This window comes from Schistocerca cancellata, chromosome 4 (assembly GCF_023864275.1).
Source record: "Schistocerca cancellata isolate TAMUIC-IGC-003103 chromosome 4, iqSchCanc2.1, whole genome shotgun sequence".
In the NCBI taxonomy this organism is placed as follows: Eukaryota; Metazoa; Arthropoda; class Insecta; order Orthoptera; family Acrididae; genus Schistocerca; species Schistocerca cancellata.
The window spans coordinates 727,024,614-727,051,468 of NC_064629.1; the positions used below are offsets into that span (position 1 = coordinate 727,024,614).

At 44.6% G+C, this 26,855-nt stretch overlaps 1 protein-coding gene across 1 annotated transcript in view; it reads right to left on the reverse strand.

Annotated features, from left to right (window-relative positions):
* LOC126184409 (uncharacterized) overlaps positions 1 to 26,855 on the reverse strand; it is a 159,617-nt gene that overhangs the window by 75,729 nt on the left and 57,033 nt on the right. Inside the window, exon 4 of the mRNA XM_049926794.1 lies at positions 5,937 to 6,045. Coding sequence (XP_049782751.1) covers positions 5,937 to 6,045 — 109 coding nt within the window. The remainder of the gene's footprint in view (positions 1 to 5,936; positions 6,046 to 26,855) is intronic.

Sequence of the window (26,855 nt, forward strand, 5' to 3'; positions counted from 1 at the left end):
CGATCATTGATTGAAAATGGTTATGTTCGGCTACTTGGAGACCATTTGCAGCCATTCGTGAGCTTCATGTTCCCAAACAATGGTGGAATTTTCGTGGATGACAATGGACACAGTTGTTGGCAACTGGTTTGAAGAACATTCTGGACAGTTCAAGCGACTGATTTGGTCACTCAGATCATCCGACATGTATGTGGCCCATGGAACATGTATGGGACATAATCGAAAGGTCAGTTAGTATACAAAATCCTACACCGGCAACACTTTTGCAATTATGGACGACTATAGAGGCAGCATGTGTCAATATTTCTGCAGGGGACTTCCAAAGAGTTGTTGAGTCCATGTGACGTCGAGCTGCTGCATTATGACAGACAAGAGGAGGTCCTACACAACATTAGGAACTATCCCATGACTTTTGTCACCTCAGTGTATATAATGCTGTTTATGGGTAATAGTTGGTACTTTGCATGGTGCATATTTCTGTAGTTGCATATTTCATGCTGATCACAATGAGCCGAGAAGAAAGAGGAGGTGTAGGGCAGTGACTTGAACATCCTTAGTGCCCCCAGGGGTTCGTGGTCCTGGTCTCAGTAGAGAAAGCACGAGAGGGCGTGTCCCATTCGGTCACCTAAAGTAGCCACGTGTCACCCATTGATCAATAAGCAGGGCGCTCGACCGACGGCGCCCACACGTTCTTCCACGTGCACTGCTCAGTGTTGGGTCAGAGTTTTACCTAAAGAAACTGAGCAGAATATTGCCATTTTACAAGCCGAGCCATCTGGTCAAAGCAGAGTTCTAAAGAAAGTATTTTCTCTGACTGCCTGCTTCCTGGAAGATAGTGGACAGGGAGCTAGGGATGGCGGTTATCGCTGAAACAACCGGTTTTCAGTTATATGGTATTTTTTCATCTCCTGTTTAACCTGACTATTAAAAAACCCATAAACAACCGGTTTCTGAAATTACTGATTTTCGGATTTTTGTTCCTGTCATTTCTTGTAATAAATCATAACTCGAACAAAGACTGAAAAAATTTTACTCCCACAATTTCAAGGTAGATAGAACCAACATATTAAATTAAATCCATACATATCATCAAAATGGATATGTGTTTGTTTGTGTATGTATGTTCCAAACCTCCTCCAAGACTACTGGAGCGATTTGAACCAAACTTGGTACACGTATCCTTTATCGTCAGGCAACAGTCGCTGTGGGGCTAAGAACCACCTATCTAAAACAGTTCAGGAGCTATGATGTCATAAACATTGAGATGCGTGAAAAATTGTCTCATCGTGCTTTACATTTAATTGTATCACTTCTGTGCTTTTAACAGTATTCGTATTAAACTTCGCAGACAATATCCACATATGCCGCTACATTCACCTACAAAATTGTATCATGGTACCATTTATAGTTCAGGAGGTATGACGTCATAAACACTGAGACGCGAGAAAACTTTGCTGCACCATACATGAACTAAGAGACTTGCACCGTCGAATAAAATTAAAGAAATCCCTGACACCTGGCAGCGCTTTTGACAGCTTCCAACTGCGAAGCGCAAACGACTGTAGGCGAAAACAGTAGCCATCCATAGAGCTACGCTACGAAGAGGCGTTGCCATAGAGACGTTTACAAAACCGCAGATGCGCGAAGCAGCTGCGCTCAGCGTACAGAAACTGTCCGGGATCACGTTTGTCAATTTGGATACTGTACATATACATTAGTGCAACATACATATTTCTTTGTACGACTGTTGCGTAATTTCTAAGGTGTCCTCACGAATACACGGAAACGAATTTTTCTCGATACTTCACTACAAACACGCCAGCGGCCTTGCCGCAGTGGTAACACTGGTTCCCGTCAGATCACCGAAGTTAGTGCTGTCGGACTAGGCTAACAGTTGGGTGGGTGACCATCCGGTCTGCCGAGCGCTGTTGGCAAGCGGGGTGCGCTCAGCCCTTGTGAGGCAAACTGAGGAGCTACTTGATGGAGAAGTAGCGGCTCCGGTCTCAGAAACTGACGTACGGCTGGGAGAGCGGTGTGCTGACCACGTGCCCCCTCATATACGCATCAAGTGATGCCTTTGGGCTGAGGATGTCACGGCGGCCGGTCGGTACCGTTGGGACTTATGGCCTGTTCGGGAGGAGTTTGTAGTTTCTTTCAGTTTCTAAAAGAAAATTGGTAAAAAATAAACACCCGGGCAATTCTGGGTTTGTCAGCTAAGGTAAACTAAAGAAAACATATGAAACTTCCTGGCAGATTAAAACTGTGTGCCGGACCGAGACTCGAAGTCGGGACCTTTGCCTTTCGCGGGCAAGTGCTCTACCAACTTTTTCTTTAAATCTCTTTTTTTTTTTTTTTTTTTTTTTGGTTCGTTGGATCTGCTCGGCGCGGACGTCGTAAGACATCCATTTAATTTCGTTGTTGATCCAAGGACTCAGTTTTTTTTATTACAGAGGGCAGCTAACCCTCTGACCGAACACGCTGAGCTACCGTGCCGGCGTACCAACTGAGCTACCCAAGCACGACTCACGCCCCGTCCTCCTAGCTTTACTTCTGCCAGTACCTCGCCTCCTACCTTTCAAACTTTACAGAAGCTCTCCTGCGAACCCTGCAGAACTAGCACTCCTGAAAGAAAGGATATTGCGGAGATATGGCTTAGCCACAGCCTGGGGGATGTTTCCAGAATGAGATTTTCACTCTGCAGCGGAGTGTGCGCTGATATGAAACTTCCTGGCAGCTGGGAGGACGGGGCGTGAGTCGTGCTTGGGTAGCTCAGTTGGTAGAGCACTTGCCCGCGAAAGGCAAAGGTCCCGAGTTCGAGTCTCGGTCCGGCACACAGTTTTAATCTGCCAGGAAGTTTCATATCAGCGCACACTCCGCTGCAGAGTGAAAAATCTGATTCTAAAGAAAACATAGTCCTTCCACAGTTTGCAGATTTTCTCGAAAAGTGGTAAGTGGAAGAGTATTACAAAAAATTGCCGGTATTCTCCTATTCTTTCTAAATATTTGAAACTCAGCTCAAAATAATGCTGTAATCAAAGACCATACCACTATTTGGCAGTTACCAATAGACAGTGCTGAAGGGTGAAAATTGAGATTGAAGAACTGTATCTTTCGTGTTAATTGGTCCGTTTTCAAGGATTAGAAGCAGATAAAGGCATATTACTAGACACAGGCGCCAGATCAGCTACTTGCTGTTTTTATTGTAAACTGTGAATTAATTGTTAAGTTGATGTCGCGTATTTGTTGTGGCTCCTCCAGTTTTTAATCTTTCAAAGCAGTTGGAGTATTATACTTCACCGATAACGCGCTACGTAAAATACTTCCAGACTAAGGATGGTGTCCTTGTGTAACAAAAATAATGTCCGACGACGATAGTGAGAAACTAACAATAGGTCAGATGGGGCAAGTCCTGTACACTGCATGGACACCCGCACTGGCTAATAGGTCACTCCACGTGCTAAGAGGTACATTATTGTCTCAACAACGCCGTACCAATTCTTATGTCATATGTCTGTTGCTCGTTTCTGTTGTCATTGTTATTAAAATAGCACTGATTACTGTTCCTATTTTCTATTATAACGCAATATTTCAAACCAATGGAAATCTTACGATTAAAAATTACTCGTTTTTTAAAAAGAGGTTCATCTTAAAACCAAAAATTTTCGAATTGCTGCTATGGCTAACTGATATTTCGATTTTCTACTGGTTATTATTAAAAATAAAACCCAGTTGTTGTAACCGAGGCTAAACAAATACCGAAAAATACTGGTTATACAGAAATAAAATACCAGTATCGGTTTTAACCCGTCGGTTTTTCCCATCTCTACTGGCGGCACAGTCATAGTAACCGATCCCTATTGGCTCAAGGGAACGGGCGCACCTGTGTTTCATTTACAAATTCTTCCTCTTTGTAGAGGTGGTGTGACGACATCTCGGCGCCACTCCACGCAGGGCGAACAGCCCCATGTCCAGAAAATAGCGGTAACAGATTTCATTGGGTAATCTCAAAAAAGTAACGAAGAGTAGAAGGCAGTCACCACTTCTGAGAATCATATTTGCAGGAGTGCAACGTATTGGCTGCCGAGAATTCTTCTGGGTCGTATGGCCGTGGTCCATGGAACTCTACTATCCCTGACGTTTCGTCCAAAGTTACGTTGGACATCTTCAGACGTGCTCCTGGTTGTGCTGAATCTTGTCGACTGACGAGTCGGACGTCGAAGAGCGGCCTAAATACCGTAGAAAGTGGTGAAATTTTCGGAAACTGAAGTTTTATGTACTATGACGAACTATTATCCACGGCTATATAGAGAAGCCATCGAAATATATAAACATGGGGATAATTTTAACAGAAAAGAAGAAGCCATGAAACTCAGCGACATATGGACAGTGGTGCTACAGAATCGATGAGAAGTTTTTATCTTTGACGTATTATGATCGATAGTTATAATTTATCTTTGACATGGTTTATCTCTGCTATCACGTGAAATCCAGACCACGCCCACTTTCCACGGTATTTAGGACGCTCTTCGACCAAGAGCACCTCCGAAGGTGTCCAACGTAGCTTTGGACGAAACGTCTGGGATAGAACAGTTCCATGGACCACGGCCATACAACCCGGAAGAATTCTCGGCAGCTGAAACATCCGGTTGTAAAGACTTAAGAGATGAGTGGGAGACTTGCACTAAATTGTTTAAAAGCGGTGTAGGTGGAAAGAGAGCATATTGGCTAACGTTATAAACCTTTTACCATGTGGCGAGTTAATTAATTTGGTAAGAATAATACCATTGGCCAACACTTAGCTGAGCTTGTCCTCTGGCGAAGGAGAATTGCGCTATTACGCGGATTTTGCAGACAGAAAGGAGTTCTGTTCAGGAGATTGGAGTTTAAACCTCTGTCGAGGACACATACAGGTTTAGGACACGGTCTGGTACAGTTCCTTCTGGAACACAGTCGAGCCTAGAACTTCAACTAGGTAGGAAGACAGACTTTTCTGAGGATCGTTACAACATCTAGTGGCTGATTTGTTGCTTGGGCAGCCAAACAAACCACTTGCAGCTTCCGGCTTACCAGTATGCAGAGTATGGTGACAACTTACAGCATAGGCGAGCGGGGGAATGTAAGTTATTAACTGCTTGTAGACATGTTGTTTGGATAGATTAGGTTCCGCAATGTCTATGTTCTTTCTTAAGTAATTGAGAGCTCATTTCTGACCTAGACAGATATGTTGTTTAGATGAGGTAGTCATACGCCCTTCTGGTGAAATCGGAGCAATCACTGTGCACCCATAACGGTCTTGTCTCTTCACAGACGACTTGTGAGGTAATGTTCATTCCATTCACCGCTCCCATAAGGACTTTTCCAAGTTATTCAAATGTTAGCTTGGTCCAGTTGAATGTTTGTAAACAGGGTGTCCGTGTTCTATGTGCTTTATCGATCTCAATAACATTCTGTCATTAATTCATGTTAATGTATGTGAGAAATACATTATAATAAATTGGAATTAATTTGGAGTGATCTTTCATTTAATTAATTGGATTATCCGCATCATTACATAGTGTGAGAAGCAGCATCCAGGACTAATTTGCTAGGGTCACCTTGTTCCGTTGCGACAATTTTCAATACGGCATCTGAGTCTATGAGGAACAATCTGACTTCCAGTTCAACCGAAGTAGATCACACACACACACACACACACACACACACACACACACACACACAAAAAAACCACGCGTGCAGCTGATCATAATTACAGATACTTCGTCAGACTCGGTAGTAACATTCATATTCAAGTTATACAAGTTGTTGCCTACAAAGGTAAAAGTGTGATCGCACTATAGTAACAACGCACAATTGCTCGGGGTAATACTGTATTTGTATTGGATGAACACAATGCGCTACACTGAGTTGTAGACTTCGAGCGTTCAGCAAATACTCACCTCGGCACCGGAGTTCATATCCGAGAGGGAAATCTCGTCGTCTGACAGATAGTTGCTGGCAACAGCGTTACCCTCGTGATGTTCATCCCACAAATTTGATGTTACATACCTTCGGAAAGATCAAAAAGTACTGTAAACCCCAGGAACATTAATTTTAAGAAGTAGTAAATTTGGGAAAACTACACTATCTAATCAAAAGTATACGGATACGTATCAGTGAACATTAACATTGGGTGTGTCCACCTGTGCCCTTTATCAAGTTTTGAGTTCTGCCGGGGATACTTTCAATGAGACCCCTGAGTGTCTGTGGAGGAGTAACAGCCCATTCTTCCTCAAGAGCAGATCCAGAGAAGGTAGAGATGTTGGACGCTGTGGTCTGGATCGAAGTCGACGGTCTAAATCATCCCAACAGTGTTCCAGTGTGGTCAGGTCAGGACTCTGGGCAGAGTAGTCCATGTCAGGAATGTTATTGTCCACAAAATATTGCGTCACAGATACTGCTTTGTGACAATGTCCATTTTCATGCTGATACAAGTAGCGATCATCTCCGAACTGTTCCTTTGCTGTACGCGGTACATAATTCTGTAAAATGTGTTCGTATCCTTCCGCATTTAGTATTTTATTAAGCGCAATAACAAGAGCACAACCTAAACACGAAAAATATCCCCATACTGTAAGACGACCTCCTTCGTAGTTCACTGTTGGCACTAAGCACGATAGCAGGTACCGTTCTCCAGGTATATGCCCAACCCAAACGCTTCCATCGGATTGCCACAGGATACAGAGTATTCATTATTCGAAATCACTCGTTTCCAGTCTTCCAATGTCCAGTTGCGTAGCCCCCTACACGACCTGAAACTCGTCGCTTATCATTGACAACAGGAATGTGTGGTTGCTCGACCATTATACCCCGTTTTTTAAGTCATTGTGATAGCTGGACTGCTGGCACTGCTTTGGAACTGACGACTGATTCCTTCCGCTGATTTCATGCGATTTTTACAACTACCCTCCACAATGCTCGACAGTTCCTATGCGTCAGTTCATGAGGCCTGCCTGGTCTTGATTTAGACGGCTGGTCCCAGCGGTGGTTCGAGTCCTCCCTCGGGCATGGGTGTGTGTGTTTGTCCTTAGGATAAGCTTAGGGACTGATGACCTTAGCAGGTAAGTCCCATAAGATTTCACACACATTTGAACATTTTCTCCTTGATTTAGCTGTGGTTGTTCATTCGCGCTTCCCTTCACAATAAAATCACCAACAGTCCACTTGGGCAGTTTTAGAAGTGCTCAAGTGCCCGTGATGTATTTGCTATTCGGTTGACATACCCCTCACCGACTTTTATACGATGGGTAGGCCTCTCGTGAAATCTAGTAGTCAAGTCCGCATTACATAGGGGTCTTCGAATACTTTTGATCAGATAGTGTGTGTATTCAATGTATAAATAAAAATTCCATGCTTAAACGGTGATATCATAACTTGCGAGAACACCTAATCGTAAACAAAAGTAAACCAACTGAACACGTCATTCATGCGTGTGAACAAATAGACGATGGTGCACACAGATTACAAATATTTCTCTTTCTGACATTATCAACAGCAAAGGGAAGGCGATACCACAAATACGCAAACTGAATCGTGCTCAAAATGCTTAGCTTCCTTCTGGAGTTTTCTCAGAAGACAAGGCTGGCTGCTTACTATCCTAATAACAGTAACGACAAATTCATGCGTGAATTTTTGTGAATTGCAAGCAAATTTCACCTGGTCTGAAACTACTGCAAAGTTTTACACTCAGTGACTGTATTCCCCTTCAACTCCATCAATTCCTCCATCTACTCTGGCACTGTCATATATAGTGCCAGAATTTTTATGTAATTGAGTATTTTTTCTTCATGCCTATGCAAGTGAAAACATTTTTCATTTTTTCGTTATACACTTACGTATTGTCCACCCCGATAGCTGAATGGTTAGCGTGACGGATTGCCGTCCTAAGGGCCCCGGGTTCAATTCCCGGCTGGGTCGGGGATTTTCTCCGTTCAGGGACTGGGTGTTATGTTGCCTATATTATCATTTCATCCCCGTCTGGCGCGCAGGTCGAATGTAATAAGACCAGCACTAAGGCGGCCGGAACTGCCCCGTAAGGGGCCTCCCGGCCAATGACGCCAAACGCTCATTTCCATTTCCAGTTACATATTTCACTACAATCAGGTGTTTTCACATACTTTAAATTAATACATAATAAAATTGCGTATTATTACTTTTTACCCTACTTCGTGGTTTCGTATTCCCTCAGTAGATCGCTTCCTTATAAAAAATATCGGAATCCAACGGTACATAAAGGTTGAAGACAGGAAGTAAATTATATCTAAAAAAAAAAACACGTTCTAGTGCAATAAAACGTGGTTAACTGCGGTTTGAGTTGGATAATGGAGGACATGCTTCTGCATTTTGAATGAAAACACACACAAAAATGGTGTAATATTCTACAATATTTGTTACTTATTTCACAAACCGTGTTTCGGCTGTTATGCCATCATCAGGTACAGACATAAATAAGTGGTACAGTGGAATGGGAGGAATTACTTCAGTGTAAATGCAATGTAAGATTATTTAACTACGATAAAATATGTGACACATTAACTTCTGATTTATATACAAACTACAACAATTGTTAATACGACGGTTGACTGTAAAGTAATGCCTCCATCTTCGTAACTCTTCAACAGTTGGCAGCATTGGCATGCGGCAGGTACTGCCTTGTTCCGTAGCCTCTTCTCTACAGCTCCAGTTGGCGGGAAGCCTTAGCATTGAACGGTTGTGTTGTTACAGTGTAAAGTATGGAACCCTGCGCTGACGATCGGTCAGTGCGATTTAAGCAACATGCATTCATTGAATCCTTGACAGCAGACGGTGTCACCCCAAAGGAGATTCGTCAGAGAATGAAAGCAGTTTATGGTGATTTTGTTGATGTAAGTACTGTGCGTCGTTGGGCGAGTAAGTTTAAAGAGAGTAAGTTTAAGGAGAGAAACTGCAAGCACAATCGGCATTTCACAAGAACGTGTGGGTCACATTATTGGTTTTCTTGGCTATCGGAAGATCTGTGCACGATGGGTACCCCGCATACTGACTCCTGAAATGAAAGCGCACAGACTTCAAATTTGCCAGGAAGTCCTCTCGCGTTACGAGAATGAAGGTGACGCCTTTCTCCACTCAATTGTGACAGGAGACGAAACGTGGGTACACCATTACGACCCGGAGACGAAGCGTCAGTCTATGAAATACCAACACAAAGACTGGCCCCAGAAAGAGAAATTCAAGACTCAGCCCTCAGCTGGAAAAATCATGGCCACAGTGTTATGGGACGCAGACGGTGTTATCCATGTTGATTTCCTTGATCGTGGAACAAAATAAATTCAGAGCGTTATATCACAACGCTGCGAACTCTGAAACGACTAACAAGGGTCCGAAAGGAAAAGAGAATTTTTTTCCTGCAACATGACAATGCCAAACCACACACTTCACGTGCCACCACAGCAGAACTTCAGGGACTGAATCTCACCACCGTACGGCATCCTCTATACAGTCCAGATTTAGCACCGCCTGAGTTCCATCTGTTCCCAATAATGAAAGACGATCTGCGGGGACATCATTATGCTTCTGATGAAGACGTTGAGAGAACTGCGAGACTGTAGTTGCCGAAACAAAGTGCCGACGTCTTGCGTGACGGTTTCAGAAAACTTGTTCATCGTTGGCAGAAATGTATCCAATTGGCTGGTGATTATGTGGAAAAGTGAATATTGGTAATTAAAGATCACATTCTAAGGATTATTTCTGCGTTTGCTTTATTAAAATATTCTCATAAAAAATTGTTCAAATGGCTCTGAGCACTATGGGACTTAACATCTGAGATCACCAGTCCCCTAGAACTTAGAACTACTTAAATATAACTAACCTAAGGACACCACACACATCCATGCCCGAGGCAAGATTCGAACCAGAGCGCTCGCGCGGTTCCAGACTGAAGCGCCTAGAACCGCTCGGCCACCCGGCCGGCCATACTCTCATCCATACCCAATTAACGAAGGTGGAGGCATTACTTTTTAATGAACCCTCGTAGAAGGAAAGAAATCGAACAATAAACTTTGGTGAAATGTTCCGAAAGCGTGACTGAACAAAATAATCTCGTCTTTAATAGGTCCTCAATTACAAACAAATAGCATATACTAGTGAGATTGAGCAGGTATATGAAGCAGCTGTGATTTTACAAAGTAATTTTTTTAAATCACCATAAGAGAAACTATAGTAACTAAAACAAAAGAAAATGGAGCATGTGAGTAAGAGGGGTCATTTACAACACGACTCGGATGGGATTATGAGTAGTATCTGCAGTTATAAGTGGTTCGTAAGGCAACTGTGTCAGGTCATTCAGTACTAAGCTTGGGTAGATGGATAGTACTGCATGACCAGACACAGTTCCCTTACTCACCACTTATAACTGCAGATACTACTCATTACTACCACTAACAATGTGCGTAGATCCGTCAAGTATTACCTCTAGCTTTTCGATATGCGGGATATTGAGCCACGCCCGCACAGTACTCTGCTGTTAAAAATACCAATCCAAGCGCCAATACTCGAAGAGTGTCTGTTGACGATCACCTGTTAGTGATACAGAGCTTATGGAGAGTGTTATTTCTACTTTTGAGCTTAATAGCTTTTTGCGTTAGGTACCGCTTCAAAGAGTGTGTCCTGTCTAACTTGATTCCATGATATTTTGGATGTATATTATGACAAAGTATGTCTTCGTTAAAACAAACAACAACGACTGCCGACCGATGTGGCCGAGCGGTTTTAGGCGCTTCAGTCTGGAACCGCACCACCGCTACGGTCGCAGATTCGAATCCTGCTTTGGCCATGGATGTGTGTGATGTCCTTAGGTTAGTTAGGTTTAAGTAGTTCTAAGTTCTAGGAGACTGATAACCTCAGATGTTAAGTCCCATAGTGCTCAGAGACATTTGAACCATTTTGAACAATGGCTGTGTGTGCCATTTATTGGACAGATGAGAACTGCTCCGAAGGTTTTTTGTTGGATTGCTATTGCCCAATCGTATGCATACTTTCTGGGCTGTGCTGGAGGAATATATACAGGGTTATTACAAATGACTGAAGCGGTTTCACAGCTCTACAATAACTTTATTATTTGAGATATTTTCACAATGCTTTGCACACACATACAAAAACTCAAGAAGTTTTTTTAGGCATTCACAAATGTTCGATATGTGCCCCTTTAGTGATTCGGCAGACATCAAGCCGATAATCAAGTTCCTCCCACACTCGGCGCAGCATGTCCCCATCAATGAGTTCGAAAGCATTGTTGATGCGAGCTCGCAGTTCTGGCACGTTTCTTGGTAGAGGAAGTTTAAACACTGAATCTTTCACATCACTATGCGTGAAACTTGCCCGCACGCGTTCAACCGTTTCTTCGCTCACTGCAGGCCGACCCGTTGATTTCCCCTTACAGAGGCATCGACAAGCTTTAAACTGCGCATACCATCGCCGAATGGAGTTAGCAGTTGGTGGATCTTTGTTGAACTTCGTCCTGAAGTGTCGTTGCACTGTTACGACTGACTGATGTGAGTGCATTTCAAGCACGACATACGCTTTCTCGGCTCCTGTCGCCATTTTGTCTCACTGCGCTCTCGAGCGCTCTGGCGGCAGAAACCCGAAGTGCGGCTTCAGCCGAACAAAACTTCATGAGTTTTTCTACGTATCTGTAGTGTGACCATATGTCAATGAATGGAGCTACAGTGAATTTATGAAATCGCTTCAATCATTTGTAATAGCCCTGTACAGATATATATCTGATACTCCTCCAGCACAGTTCAGAAAATATAGCTATGCGAACGATTGGGCAATATGTACGCACTGTTGTCCAAAATTAAAGCAACAAACCGCTGTTTTCCCGTCTTGTGTCTAGTCCACGATATAATCATACTGTCTACGAGATGTCCATATGATCGTGTTCTACACGGAAGATGGCATTCCGGTCAACGGATAACCACGCCAACAATGACGTCAGAGCACCTATGAAACGAGGTAATGTTTGCCAGGTACCACTACATGCACAATCGCTGTGTACACAGTCACAGACGGTGCAGTATGCCACAGAGAAGATGTCTACCAGACTCTCTGTGGTGGAGGACCATAGAGAGAATGGACGCAAGACAGTCGATTCCCGGCTGGGTTGAAGATTTTCTCCGCTCAGGGACTGGGTGTCTGTGTCGTCTTCATCATACTTTCATCCTCGTTGACGCGCAAGTCTCCGAAGTGGCGTCACCTCAAAAGACTTGCATCAGGCGATCAGGTCTACCCACCGGGAGTCTCTCGCCACACGACATTTCATTACAGAAGGGAACGCCTCGGGTGGAGTCATCAACATGCCTCCAGGACAGTCGAGCGGTGGGCCAATGTTGTTCTCACATATGAGTCCCGATTTAGACTGCAGATTAATACACGATAGATTTGCATTTGGAGGAAACGTGGAACGCGATTTCGGGACCCAAACACTGTGAAAAAAGACCGGCATCAAGGAGGCTCCCTAAGGGTGCGGGCAGGGATTATGTTTACCACTGTAACCCCTCTTCATGAAATCGTACAGGTGAATCTGCAAGGTTTAACTGCTGTCAGGTATCGTGACAAGATCTTGCGGCCACATTTGCGAATGTTGCGAGGTGCTGTGGGCCTAGACGTCATACTGTACAGGTGGTTGATATTGTACACATGGCACGGCCCGCTCGCTCTCCCGATTTGAATCCCATAGAGCATGTATGGGATGCACTAGGGAGATGGCTTGCATCACATAAGCTTCCACCAACCACTCTCCAAGACAGCGACCAGCTGTGCAGGAAGAATGGGCGTTACTGCCTCAACATAAGACTGATGCCATCATTTACAGCATGTCCTGTCGTTGTCAGGCCTGTATTGCTGCCAGAGGGGACACACCCCATCCTGATGATATTAACCAGTTATGGGAATGTGTGAGCAATCGCGTAAGTTGGAAAAAAACAGAGAACATTTTTTTATACCGTTATGCATTTGCAGTTGTTTGAGTTCTGTATTCATTACAGTGTTTCTACTTTATTATCACCTGTTTATACTGTTTTGTGGCAAAATAAACGCAACCTTGCAAAATTTCCTTTTGGTTGCTTTAATATTTGACACCAGTATGTGAGGATGGGGACCTATGGTAAACCATTCATCAATATTTTTCTTCCTGTAATTAAAGTAAATGTCCTTCCAGCTAACATGTTGTCAATTAGATATGTTGTTCGTCGACATGGAATAAGTTGTAATAATTTAGAAAGCAGCCCACACCTGCAAACGGTATCATATGCTGCACTTAGACCAACGACAGCAACTGATGTTTTCTTCTTCATTTGGTATCGTTCTTCAATTAATGTTGTAATGACGAAACTTGATCAGCCCAACTCCATCCTGTTCGGAATCCAGCTTGCTCAACAGGAAGGTTCTGAAAGGTCACTGGACTAATACGATAGCATAGAATTCTCTCGAGAATAGTGCGATAGTTCTTTTGCTGGTCTAATGACTTACCAAGTCTGAGTATTGTTACGATTTTTGATTGATTCTTTTTAGTGGGATTGAACCAAATATCATAATGTTAGATAAGGATTCCAACAGCAATCTTTTTACGCAGTTCCCACAATGCAAAAGAAATTCAGAAAGGATTCTATCATTTCCCGGTGCCTTTCCAGGTTTTAAATTTTAAAGAGCAAGAGAAATATCAGGTTGGAGAAAGTTCTTGAGAACTAAGATTGCTATGTGTTCCTTTTTGGCACTGTAAATTTGAGTCTGATGTATCTTGTATGAACTTTACCTCTGGGCGCTCTGAATGTAGACAGTAAATGTGACGCATTCCTATTAGTTGATATGTGAGTATTGTCGCTTACTTTTGTTTACCAACTGCCATGCTTTTCTATTTGGCATATGAAAATTGAGTGACTCAACAGTCCTATCCACGCAGTACGTCTGGATGCATCTCATTGTTATTTGCTGTTGTCAGAAATCAATCAAGATATTTATCCAGCAAATACACCCCTCTTCCTTTCTTAAGTTCCATCTAAATCGTGGGGAGAATGATATGAGTGGGATACTTGTCCCAATTTCAGTCAACGCTGGATGGTGTTGGCTGTGTGAGTAGTGTTGTTATACAAAGCGGGAACTCTGAATAGCTAGTTCCTTCTCATTAGTTGTTACATGGCATAGATCAGAATTATACTCCTGCCTCCATACTGCCGACACAAAAGTTCCTTCATCCTTTGCATCAAACAAGAAGTGTAAGTTATTGTCTTCTGTCCAATTTACAACGACTTCGCGGTTTTCATTATACTTCCAGTAAATGTGGTGTTAATATCTCCAAGATATATGGCGGGTTGTTGTGGTACCGGCACGACCTGTGAAGAGCAAAGATAACTGGAGTTTTGTATACCGTTAGTTCTCCAATTTTAACTGTAACTTCGAGGATCAGATACAGAGCACAGATGTGCATTCATGATTGGCGAACGTAAGTAAGGTGGCACTCCAAAATCACGATGGTACGTTACCCCTAGTATGTCAAAGTTAGGAATTTTTACATAATTGTTAAGGCTTTCGTGGCCAGTTGTTGACAAACTGCCTATTTGCTTCTGTCTCGGGTCCTTCGGCCGACGTTCGGCTGATGATTTTACTGACGTTTCGCCAGCACGAGTGGCTGGCATTGTCAAAGCTTCACCCTCCATTTATTTGACAATGCGAGCCATTGGTGCTGGCAAAACGTCAGTAAAGTCATCAGACGAACGTCGGCCGAACAACCCGAGACAGAAGCAAATAGGCAGTTTGGCATAGGATTTTTTCCTCTCCGATTCATTTGATCTTCATTTTCAGCATTAGTTTCCTGGACAGTGACAACGCCGATGTTATATTGTGATAAAATCGCGTGTAAGACTTGGTAGTTTGATTTATATATGCACACGACATAAATTTGAAATATCTTGATAACAGATCCAAAGTTAATAGCTGGAGGGTCCTCAAAAAAACCATGTGAGGCCACGTCATGTGACGAATTTATTTTAACCAGGAGATATTTGAGATTATCTGGTTGCCTCTGCTTCTTGGCTTTAGACATTTGCTCCGAAGTAACAGTTCCTAGCACCACCCAGAGGACAGGTATATGTCACAACAGACGTGAACGATAGTTGTCCCCCCATAACCATGGCGTGTGTGCGCCAACAGAAAATTGCCAAATAGTACTTCTGAAGAGTTCACGACTGTCTGTGTTCATGCTACCTTCTGTTACATCAAAATTGTTATCTAAACTAAGATCCTGGGTTACTATGGACGACGCTTTCACTGCTGATGGAGAGATTGTTCTACGTCGAGAGGGCAGAAACAGACTAAGCGATCTATGGAATCTCAACTTCAGCAACATGTACGTAGTGATGCACACAGAAAGAACAAACCAATCGTCTAAGAAGCAAATGTCAAATAACCCAGTTCTAAGCAAAGAAGGGAAAGCAGAAAGGTGGAAGGAGTATATAGAGGGTCTATACAAGGGCGATGTACTTGAGGACAATATTATGGAAATGGAAGAGGATGTAGATGAAGATGAAATGGGAGATACGATACTGCGTGAAGAGTTTGACAGAGCACTGAAAGACCTGAGTCGAAACAAGGCCCCCGGAGTAGACAACATTCCATTGGAACTACCGACGACCTTGGGAGAGCCAGTCCTGAGAAAACTCTACCATCTGGTGAGCAAGATGTATGAAACAGGCGAAATACCCTCAGACTTCAAGAAGAATATAATAATTCCAATCCCAAAGAAAGCAGGTGTTGACAGATGTGAAAATTACCGAACAATCAGTTTAATAAGCCACAGCTGCAAAATACTAACACGAATTCTTTACAGACGAATGGAAAAACTAGTAGAAGCCGACCTCGGGGAAGATCAGTTTGGATTCCGTAGAAATACTGGAAGACGTGAGGCAATACTGACCTTACGACTTATCTTAAAAGAAAGGTTAAGGAAAGGCAAACCTACGTTTCTAGCATTTGTAGACTTAGAGAAAGCTTTTGACAATTTTGACTGGAATACTCTCTTTCAAATTCTGAAGGTGGCAGGGGTAAAATACAGGGAGCGAAAAGCTATTTACAATTTGTACAAAAACTAGATGGCAGTTTAGAGTCGAGGGGCACGAAAGGGAAGCAGTGGTTGCGAAGGGAGTGAGACAGGGTTGTAGCCTCTCCCCGATGTTATTCAATCTGTATATCGAGCAGGCAGTAAAGGAAACAAAAGAAAAATTCGGAGTCGGTATTAAAATCCATGGAGAAGAAATAAAAGCTTTGAGATTCGCCGATGACATTGTAATTCTGTCAGAGACAGCAAAAGACTTGGAAGAGCAGTTGAATGGAATGGACAGTGTCTTGAAAGGAGGGTATAAGATGAACATCAACAAAAGCAAAACGAGGATAATGGAATGTAGTCGAATTAAATCGGGTGATGCTGAGGGAATTAGGTTAGGAAATGAGACGCTTAAAGTAGTAAAGGACTTTTGCTATTTGGGGATCAAAATGAATCATGATGGTCGAAGTAGAGAGGATACAACATGTAGACTGGCAATGGCAAGGAAAGCGTTTCTGAAGAAGAGAAATTTGTTAACATCGAGTATAGATTTAAGTGTCAGGAAGCCGTTTCTGAAAATATTTGAATGGAGTGTACCCATGTCTGGAAGTGTAACATAGACGATAAATAGTTTGGACAAGAAGAGAATAGAAGCTTTCGAAATGTCGTGCTACAGAAGAATGCTGAAGATTAGATGGGTAGATCACATAACTAATGAGGAAGTATTGAATAAGATTGAGGAGAAGAGAAGTTTGTGGCACAACTTGACTAGAAAAGGGATCGGTTGGTAGGACATGTTCTGAGGCATCTAGGAATCACCAATTTAGTATTGGAGGGCAGCGTGGAGGGTAAAAATCGTAGAGGGAGACATAGAGATGAATACACTAAGCAGATTCAGAAGGATGTAGGCTGCAGTACGTACTGGGAGATGAAGCAGCTTGCACAGGATAGAGTAGCATGGAGAGCTGCATCAAACCAGTCTCAGGACTGAAGACCACAACAACAACAACATCTTTTAAAATAAAATGAAATATTTTGTGGGGTCGAGACTGTCTTTTAATTAAAATTTTTAATTATTTTTTTATTTTTCAAGTCCTTACTGCGCTAATAAAGAAAAAATATTTTCGGACACATCTGTTTACTAAAACGTCCATCATCACTACAGTGAAGCTTATATTTCGTTTTGATCCTCGACGAACAAACATGTACTTCTCCAAATTTTCTGCAGACATAGAATGTCGCCGATCAGAAAGGATGTTTTTTAGGAGCAAAATCCCACTGAGGATATTATAGATAGTACAAAAATTCGAGCAGCCTGGATTGCTTCCCAAAAAAGCCTCAAATTTATTCACTATTCTCTGCCCAGTACTACATCTATTGTCAGGCAGCTTCCATTTGACATGCTCAACAATTTCTAACGATTTTTGCAAAGACAACCCGATAGATGGTTCAAATGGCTCTGAGCACTACGGGACTTAACATCTGAGGTCATCAGCCCCCTAGAACTTAGAACTACTTAAACCTAACTAACCTAAGGACATCACACACATCCATGCCTGAGGCAGGATTCGAACGTGCGACCGTAGCGGTCGCGCGGTTCCAGACTGAAGCGCCAACCCGATAGATTCGGATTCTTCGGTGCTGCTGGCATGCTATGCATGTACGCCAGACTATCTTCAAGTTTAGATCCAGTGAAAGTATTATTTGCATCTCGTAATGAAATTCAGGATTTTCTCGGAGGTGAATGGCAGATATCACGACTTGAATATGTTCGTTATAAAAACCGACAGCTTCAATCAATGTAGCCTACGAAAGCTTGTTAGGCGGTAACGCTAATGTCTGCAACAGTTCCCTAAAGGATGACACATGATGCAGGGCTTTGAGAAACAGTATTTTGGTGTATGAAATTAATTTATTTACTCCTGGATAGCTGCGGAACGCTTCTTTGGCCATACGTTGCACTGTAGGGGCCAGACTGGTGAAATTGAGTAAATGCGGATACAATACGTGTAGGGTGGTTTCCGCCTTCAGCACATAGTTCACAGCATCCGAATGCATAGTAACAACCTTTTCTTTATGAATTCCCGTAGGCCACAACACTTTAACACTTTCATTCACGAAACGAGCTCCTATTGAATGATTTGTGCACTTCAGCACTTTTCAGGAAATAAAAATGGCTTTGGAGTTTTTCTCTATCGAATTTGTCAACAATGAGATTGCCAATGAAACTTCTATATACGTCCGTTGTATCGTCGACAGCTACCCATATGTGATGATTACATACTTTTCAGAACCTCCTAGTAACAAATATCTAAATAGTTTGTCCATAATATCGATTTATCATGAATCTGTTGCCCATAGTACTTTTGTAGAAAGGAGCAATATTCAGGCACTTCAAATTACTTCGCAGCAACCACAGTGGAACACGTATCACAGAAAAAAATTCGTTTGTGGATCTGGGGGAGGCTTTTTCATCTGCATCAATAACATTTGCGTCTTAGACAATTAGTTTATCCTTTCGGTGCGAATCACTACATACACGTTGCTGAAGTTGAGATTTCTATAGCTCCCAGTCTGCTTATTGCACTCTAGACTCAGAATAATCTTTCCACCACTAGTGAAAGCGTCGTCCATCGTAACCCAAGACCTTAATTTAGATGGTGGTTCTAATTCAACGGGAGATACCATGGACACAAACGATTGTAAACTCTTAAGAAGAACCCATTTAACAATTTTTTCTTGGCGCACGCACTCCCTGGTTGTGAATAGGTAGAAACGTCAGGGAGCTAGTCTTTTGTTTGCCCCACAGCCAACCTCGACAGCATACAAATCCCTTTACTACACACAATAATGGCTACTAAATGCTGCTCACAGTACTCTTATTATAACTGTATTGTTTTCGAGAATCAAGGTTCAGAATCTTAGTACATTAAGCAGACGCACGTCATTCATAATCAAAACTGAAACCGCAATGAACGCCCTTTTATTGCACTAGATCTTGGTTGTTTCGAGAGAATTTACTGCCTCTCTTCAGCTTTCATGTGCGGTCGGATCCGTGTATTTTGCTAAGGGAGCTACTACTGAGGACGTGTAGAAATATGAAGAAGGATAAAATGTAATAATGTCTTACTTTATTTAGCATTGACGTAAAATACCGGGTGATCAAAAAGTCAGTATAAATTTGAAAACTGAATAAATCACGGAATTATGTAGATAGAGAGGTACAAATTGACACACATGCTTGGAATGACATGGGATTTTGTCAGAGCAAAAAAAAAAAAAAAAAAAAAAAAAAAAAAAAAAAAAAAAAAAAAAAAAAAAAAGTTCAAAAAATATCCGACAGATGGCGCTTCATCTGATCAGAATAGCAATGATTAGCATAACAAAGTAAGACAAAGCGAAGATGATGTTCTTTACAGGAAATGCTCAATATGTCCACCATCATTCCTCAACAATAGCTGTAGTCGAGGAATAATGTTGCGAACAGCACTGTAAAGCATGTCCGGAGTTGTGGCGAGGCATTGGCGTCGGATGTTGTCTTTCAGCATCCCTAGAGATGTCGGTCGATCACGATATACTTGCGACTTCAGGTAACCCCAAAGCCAATAATTGTACGGACTGTGGTCTGGGGACTTGGGAGGCCAAGCATGACGAAAGTGGACGCTGAGCGCACGATCATCACCAAACGACGCGCTCAAGAGATCTTTCACGCGTCTAGCATTATGGGGTAGTTCTAATAAAACCCCATGTCATTCCAAGCATGTGTGTCAAATTTTACCTCTCTATCTACATTATTCCGTGGTTTATTAAGTTTTCAAATTTATACTGACTTTTTGATCACCCGGTATGTAAAAACTAGTAATTATAGTGAAATATTTAAAAATATGTAACTATAAAATGAGGTACAGGGTGAACCAGGAGGAAAAGTATATGCCTTGTGGGGTAACAGTACCGGTGATTCTGAACAAAAAAATTATTCCGAATGCTTTCCGAGATAGAACACGGTTAACATCATTTTTACACACAGAAGCGGCAAAGAAACTGGTATAGGCATGCGTATTCAAATACAGATATACGTAAACAGGCAGAATACGACGCTGCGGTTGGCAACGGCTATATAAGACAAAAAGTGTCTGGCGCAGTTGTTGAATCGGTTACTGTTGCTACAATGGCAGGTTATTAAGATTTAAGTGAGTTTGAAGGTGGTGTTATACACGGCGCACGAGCGAGGGACACAGCAACTCCGAGGTAGCGATGAAGTGGGGATTTTCCCGTATCACCATTTCACGAGTGTACCATGAATATCAGGAATCCAGTATAACATCAAATCTCCAACATCACTGAGGCCGGAAAAAAGATTCTACAGGAATGGGACCAACGATAACTGAAAAGAATCGTTCTACGTGACAGAAGTGCAATCCTTCCGCAAATTGCAGCAGATTTCAATGCTGGGCCGTCAACAAGTTACAGCGTGAGAACCATTCAACGAAACATCATCGATATGGGCTTTCGGAGCTGAATGCCCACTCGTGTACCCTTGATGACTGCACGACACAAAGCTTTATGCCTCGCCTAGGCCCGTCAACACCGACATTGGACTGTTGACGGCTGGAAACATGTTGCCTGGTCGGACGAGTCTCGTTTCAAACTGCATCGAGCGGAGGAACGTGTACAGGTATGATGATAACCTCATGAATCCATGAATCCTGCATGTCAATAGTGGACTGTTCAAGCTGGTGAAGGCTCTGTAATGCTATGATGCGTGCGTAGGTGGAGTGATATGGGACCCCTGGCACGTCTAGATACGACTCTGACAGGTGACACGTACATAAGCATCCTGTCTGATCATCTGCATCCATTCATGTCTGTACTGTCTGCCATGGGGTCCCCTAAATGGCAGGTAGCACCGCATAACATCCACGATATGAGAGAAACAAACCAACAGCCAAACAGGCGAAGACATCAGGTAAACACGCCGAAGATTCCAGTCGATTAAGAGGAACCTTTCCTTGCAGAGGTTGCCGCGACATATCCGGCCACGTATTCCTACGCCGGGTTTCTATTGGCTCCAGCTCACTATATAGGCCCGGTCGGTCGAAGACAGACCAGTCTTCGTCCGCTGCTAATGGCAACCGCTGTAGCAGAGTCTCCGAGAAGATATCACCGAAGCCGCTGTACCAGCCGACCGAGAGGAACCACATCTCCGGCTATATCGACGGACGTCTACATCTATTGTACAGCCAGCTATTGTATTGTAAAAGAAGTTACGTTCAATAAACTGTTGGAGAATACAACAGTGGCGACGAGTAACGATTCGACAACCCAAAGGAGATGGAACCACAACAACAACAACAAGCACAACCACCACTGCAACAGCAGAATCTATCAGTGCAGCAGGTACTGAATCAACTTTTTCAACAGTTCGCGATACTGCAGCAGCAACTGATTGCCGAAATTAAAAGTCTTCATCGTCCACCGACACCGCCAGTGTACCCGGCATTCGATGAAGACGCTGAAGATTGAGAAACATACGAAAAGAGGATTCGTCAACATTTCCAGATTCATCAGGCATCCCAGGAAAATGATCAGAGAGCCTATTTTCTTTCTTGGAATGTCTCCCGTATATACATGCTCTTGACGAAACTCCAGCCACGTGATCCTGACAGTGTTACCTTCACCGCCATATGTGAGTGTCTCACCTCCTACTATCGCCGCAGATATCACGTCATGGCAGCAAGAGTGGAATTTCACCAGAGTCGAAAGAAACCCGATCAGACATACCGACAATGGGCTGCTGAACTCCAAGGTCTCGCTCGGAAGTGCATCTTTGTCACCCACATATCCCGGGAATCTTACACAGATGACATGGTCCGGGATCACCTGATCCAAGCAGCCCCAGACGCGGCTTTCAGCCACGACGCCTTAAAGTTGGAGGACCCGTCGCTAGATCGAATCATAGAACTTGCATTCAAGTTTGAAGTTTCCACTGCAGCTGACTGCAGATTGGAAACGTGGGCCGACGTCGCAGCCATCCGAGAAGAGACTTCCGACGTCGAGGAGGACGTCGCGGCCATATACGCACCTTCACGCCGCACTCCCCAGCGCAACACCCCGGCATCTTCTCGGCGTACGGAAAAGAAAAAAAGACGGTCGTTCCAGGAACACAACCAGTAGCCGCCGCCGGGCCAGCAACGCCGCCGCGGGGAACCCCTGCGCCTTCCATCTTGTCCGGGATGCTACTCCCAGCATGAACGCGAGGATTGTCCTGACCGCTGGGCGACGTGTCGCCCTTGCGGTCGGGACGGGCACCTTGCATCTGTCTGTCGCTCTGCCACGGCGCCGATCTCCAGGCGCTCAGACACCGATGCGTCCATGGACATCAGCCAAGTTGTGTCTTCGGCGTCCCCCAAACTGTATATTGATGTCACCATATTGGGGAAGCCAGTTCGACTGCAGGTCGATACAGGGGCTGTGGTATCTCTGCTCAGTTACACTACCTACACCGTTTTAGGAGCGCCAAGCCCTCAACCGGCTCCTCGACGCCTCCTTACGTACAACAGACAGGAAATCACTTTGTTGGGGCAGTTCACGACGGTGGTTTCTTACAAATCTGTCAGTCGTACGATTTCTTTTCTGGTAGTCAACAGTTCCGATGCTACCGATCTGTTTGGGTTGGATGCTTTCCAAATGTTCAGGTTCACAATCGACAATCATGTACATCTGGTTTCTCCACAGGTGCCGTTTCCCGAAGTTGACTCTCTCTGCACCGAATACCAGGATCTCTTCTCCCCCGGCATCGGGTGCGCCAAGGGGTTTGCAGCGACCCTCCACCTCCGGCCGTCAGCCCGCCCTCGATACTTCCGGGCGAGTCAGGTCCCTGTCGCTCTCCAGCAGCCACTGCGTGACTAAGTGGACCGTCTGCAAAAGGAAGGGGTGCTACGACCTGTCCAGTTCAGCCCCTGGGCCATGCCTTTCGTCATCTTCCAGAAGCCAGGCAGGTGTCTCCGTCTCTGTGGGGACTTTTCGGCGACCCTCAACCCCCAGCTCCAGGTGGACGACTTTCCGCTCCCTCGGACTGATGATCTCTTCCGTAAATTGACTGGTGGTCGCTACTTTACCAAAATTGATCTCGCTGAGGTGTACCTCCAGGTTCCTTTGGATGAAGCTCCTCAAGCCCTCACCGTTCTGAATACGCCCGCCGGCCTGTTCCAAGTCACACGCCTCATGTTCGGCCTGCCTAGCGCCCGGCCATTTTCCAACGCTTCTTGGAACAACTTCTGCAGGACATTCCCAGTTGCATTAATTACCTCGACGAAATTGTCGTTACGGGCCCTACTGCTGCAGCCCATCTTACCAACTTGCGTCAGCTATTTCTTTGCCTCCGCCAGGCTGGGCTAAAATGCAATAAGGAGAAGTGTTCCTTCTTTCAACCTTCTATTTCCTATTTAGGACATGTTGTTTCACATAAAGGCATCTCTCCATCATTTTCCTATGTGGACGCCATACGCCGCCTGCCTCCCCCAAGGGACATCCATCAGCTGAAATCCTTCCTTGGAAAAATATCGCATTACCGGAAGTTCCTTCCGTCGGCCGCTCAGGTGGCGGTCCCCTTATGACTTATGCCGCAAAAATGTCCCCTTCAGTTGGTTCCCGGCCTGTGAGATGGCCTTTTCCACCCTCAAACGCCAGTTGCAATTGGCCTCCTGCCTGATGCCGTATGATCCGTCTCTGCCATTGCTCCTGACCACGGACGCCTCTGATTACGGGGTCGGGGCTGTTCTCTCCCACAAGCTTCCGGATGGGACAGAACGTCCGGTGGCTTTTCTATCCAAGGCCCTAACTGCCACCCACCTGAAGTACTCTCAGATCGAAAAGGAGGCATTGGCTATCGTATTCGCCTGTTTCAAACTCATACCTTTTTATATGGACGGGCCTTTCATATCATCACTGACCTCCTCTCCCTGTTTTCCCCGGAGGCACGGCTTCCTACGAAGACGTCTCAGAGGCTTCAACGATGGGCCCTGTTCCTCTTGCAGTTCCATTACACCTTGCATTTTTAAGTCCACCTCCCAGCACGCCAACGAGGATGCTCTTTCCCACCTTCCTCTTGATCCCGACCCTGCGTTTGACTCTTCGGACGTCCTTGTGTTCCATGTAGATAAAGCGATCCACGACACCCTGCGCGGGTTTCCCATCACGGCCTCCACGGTGGCAATTGCGATCACGCGTGACCCATTGTTGCACCCTGTCCGCTCCTATGTTCAGCGCGGGTGGCCCAGCTGTGCCCCCACCCGCGACCAGCAGCACCTTCGTTTCTTTTTTTCTATCCGCCATCAGCTGTCGGCAGTGGATGGTGTCCTATTGTGGGTAGACCCTACGTCCACTCCGCGTGTGGTCGTTCCCCAACATCTACGGACCGAAGTCTTGCGTCTCTTACATCAAGGCCATTGGGGAATTGCTCGCACCAAGGCGTTGGCCCGGCGTCACGTCTTTTCGCTCGGGCTTACCAGGGACATCACTCACATGGTTCAGAATTGCTCCACATGCGCCCAACAGCTGTCCCGGCCCCTTCAAACCTTTCTCTCTTGGCCTAAGCCGGCGGGTCCCTGGGATCACATTCATCTACATCTACATTTATACTCCGCAAGCCACCCAACGGTGTGTGACGGAGGGCACTTTACGTGCCACTGTCATTACCGCCCTTTCCTGTTCCAGTCGCGTATGGTTCGCGGGAAGAACGACTGTCTGAAAGCCTCTGTGCGCGCTCTAATCTCTCTAATTTTACATTCGTGATCTCCTCGGGAGGTATAAGTAGGGGGAAGCAATATATTCGATACCTCATCCAGAAACGCACCCTCTCGAAACCTGGCGAGCAAGCTACACCGCGATGCAGAGCGCCTCTCTTGCAGAGTCTGCCACTTGAGTTTGTTAAACATCTCCGTAACGCTATCACGGTTACCAAATAACCCTGTGACGAAACGCGCCGCTCTTCTTTGGATCTTCTCTATCTCCTCCGTCAACCCGATCTGGTACGGATCCCACACTGATGAGCAATACTCAAGTATAGGTCGAACGAGTGTTTTGTAAGCCACCTCTTTTGTTGATGGACTACATTTTCTAAGGACTCTCCCAATGAATCTCAACCTGGTACCCGCCTTACCAACAATTAATTTTATATGATCATTCCACTTCAAATCGTTCCGCACTCATACTCCCAGATATTTTACAGAAGTAACTGCTACCAGTGTTTGTTCCGCTATCATATAATCATACAATAAAGGATCCTTCTTTCTATGTATTCGCAATACATTACATTTGTCTATGTTAAGAGTCAGTTGCCACTCCCTGCACCAAGTGCCTATCCGCTGCAGATCTTCCTGCATTTCGCTACAATTTTCTAATGCTGCAACTTCTCTGTATACTACAGCATCATCCGCGAAAAGCCGCATGGAACTTCCGACACTATCTTCATTTGTGTACAGGTATGGTGATAACCTCATGAATCAATGAATCCTGCATGTCAGCAGTGGACTGTTAAAGCTGGTGAAGGCTCTGTAATGCTATGGTGCGTGCGTAGGTGGAGTGATATGGGACCCCTGGAACGTCTAGATACGACTCTGACAGGTAACACGTACATAAGCATGCTGTCTGATCACCTGCATCCATTCATGTCTGTACCGTCTGCCATCGGGTTCCCCTAAATGGTAAAGTAGCACCGCATAACAGCCACGCTATGAGAGAAACAAACCAACAGCCCAACAGGCGAAGACATCAGGTAAACACGCCGAAGATTCCAGTCGATTAATAGGAACCTTTCCTTGCAGAGGTTGCCGCGACATATCCGGCCACGTATTCCTACGTCGGGTTTCTATTGTCACCAGCTCACTATATAGGCCCGGCCGGTCGAAGACAGACCAGTCTTCGTCCGCTGCTAATGGCAACCGCTGTAGCAGAGTCTCCGAGAAGATATCACCGAAGCCGCTGTGCTGCACCGCCGATCGAAGTACCAGCCGACCGAGAGGAACGACATCTCCGGCTAGGTCGACGGACGTCTACATCTATTGTACAGCCAGCTATTGTATTGTAGAAGAAGTTACGTTCATTAAACTGTTGGAGAATACAACAATGTCCATTGTGCATTCCCACGGACTCGCGACACACCACACGCCCAGAACTGCAACAGAGTGGCTCCAGGAACACTCTCCTGAGTTTAAATACTTCCGCTGGCCACCAAACTACCCAGACATGAACATTATTGAGCATATGTAGGATGCATTGCAAACCGCTGTTCAGAAGAGATCTCCACCCTCTCGTACTCTTACGGATTTATGGACAGCCCTGAAGGACTCATGGTGTCAATTCCCTACAAAATTATTTGAGACATTAGTCGAGTCCATGCCACGTCGTGTTGCAGCACATCTGTGTGCTCGCGGGGGACCTACACGATATTAGACAGGTGTACCAGTTTCTTTGGCTCTCAGTGTACATTTTCTGTATTGTTCAGTACACTGTCATTGTTTACAACTTACCACAGTAGTGTAGAGGAATTCAAGCCGAAAAATTTGATAGGGGACACTTGTGATCTATCAAGTCGGGAAACCACCTCAAACTGGCCAACAAAAACTACCGAAGCTACAGCGCATGCGCGTGGCGCTAGATTTTCAGTATTCTCCCACTCTCTTCGCGCAAACTACTAGCCCTAGAGAAAAAAATGAATAAGACCGCTTGTGTAGGAAACATAATATGG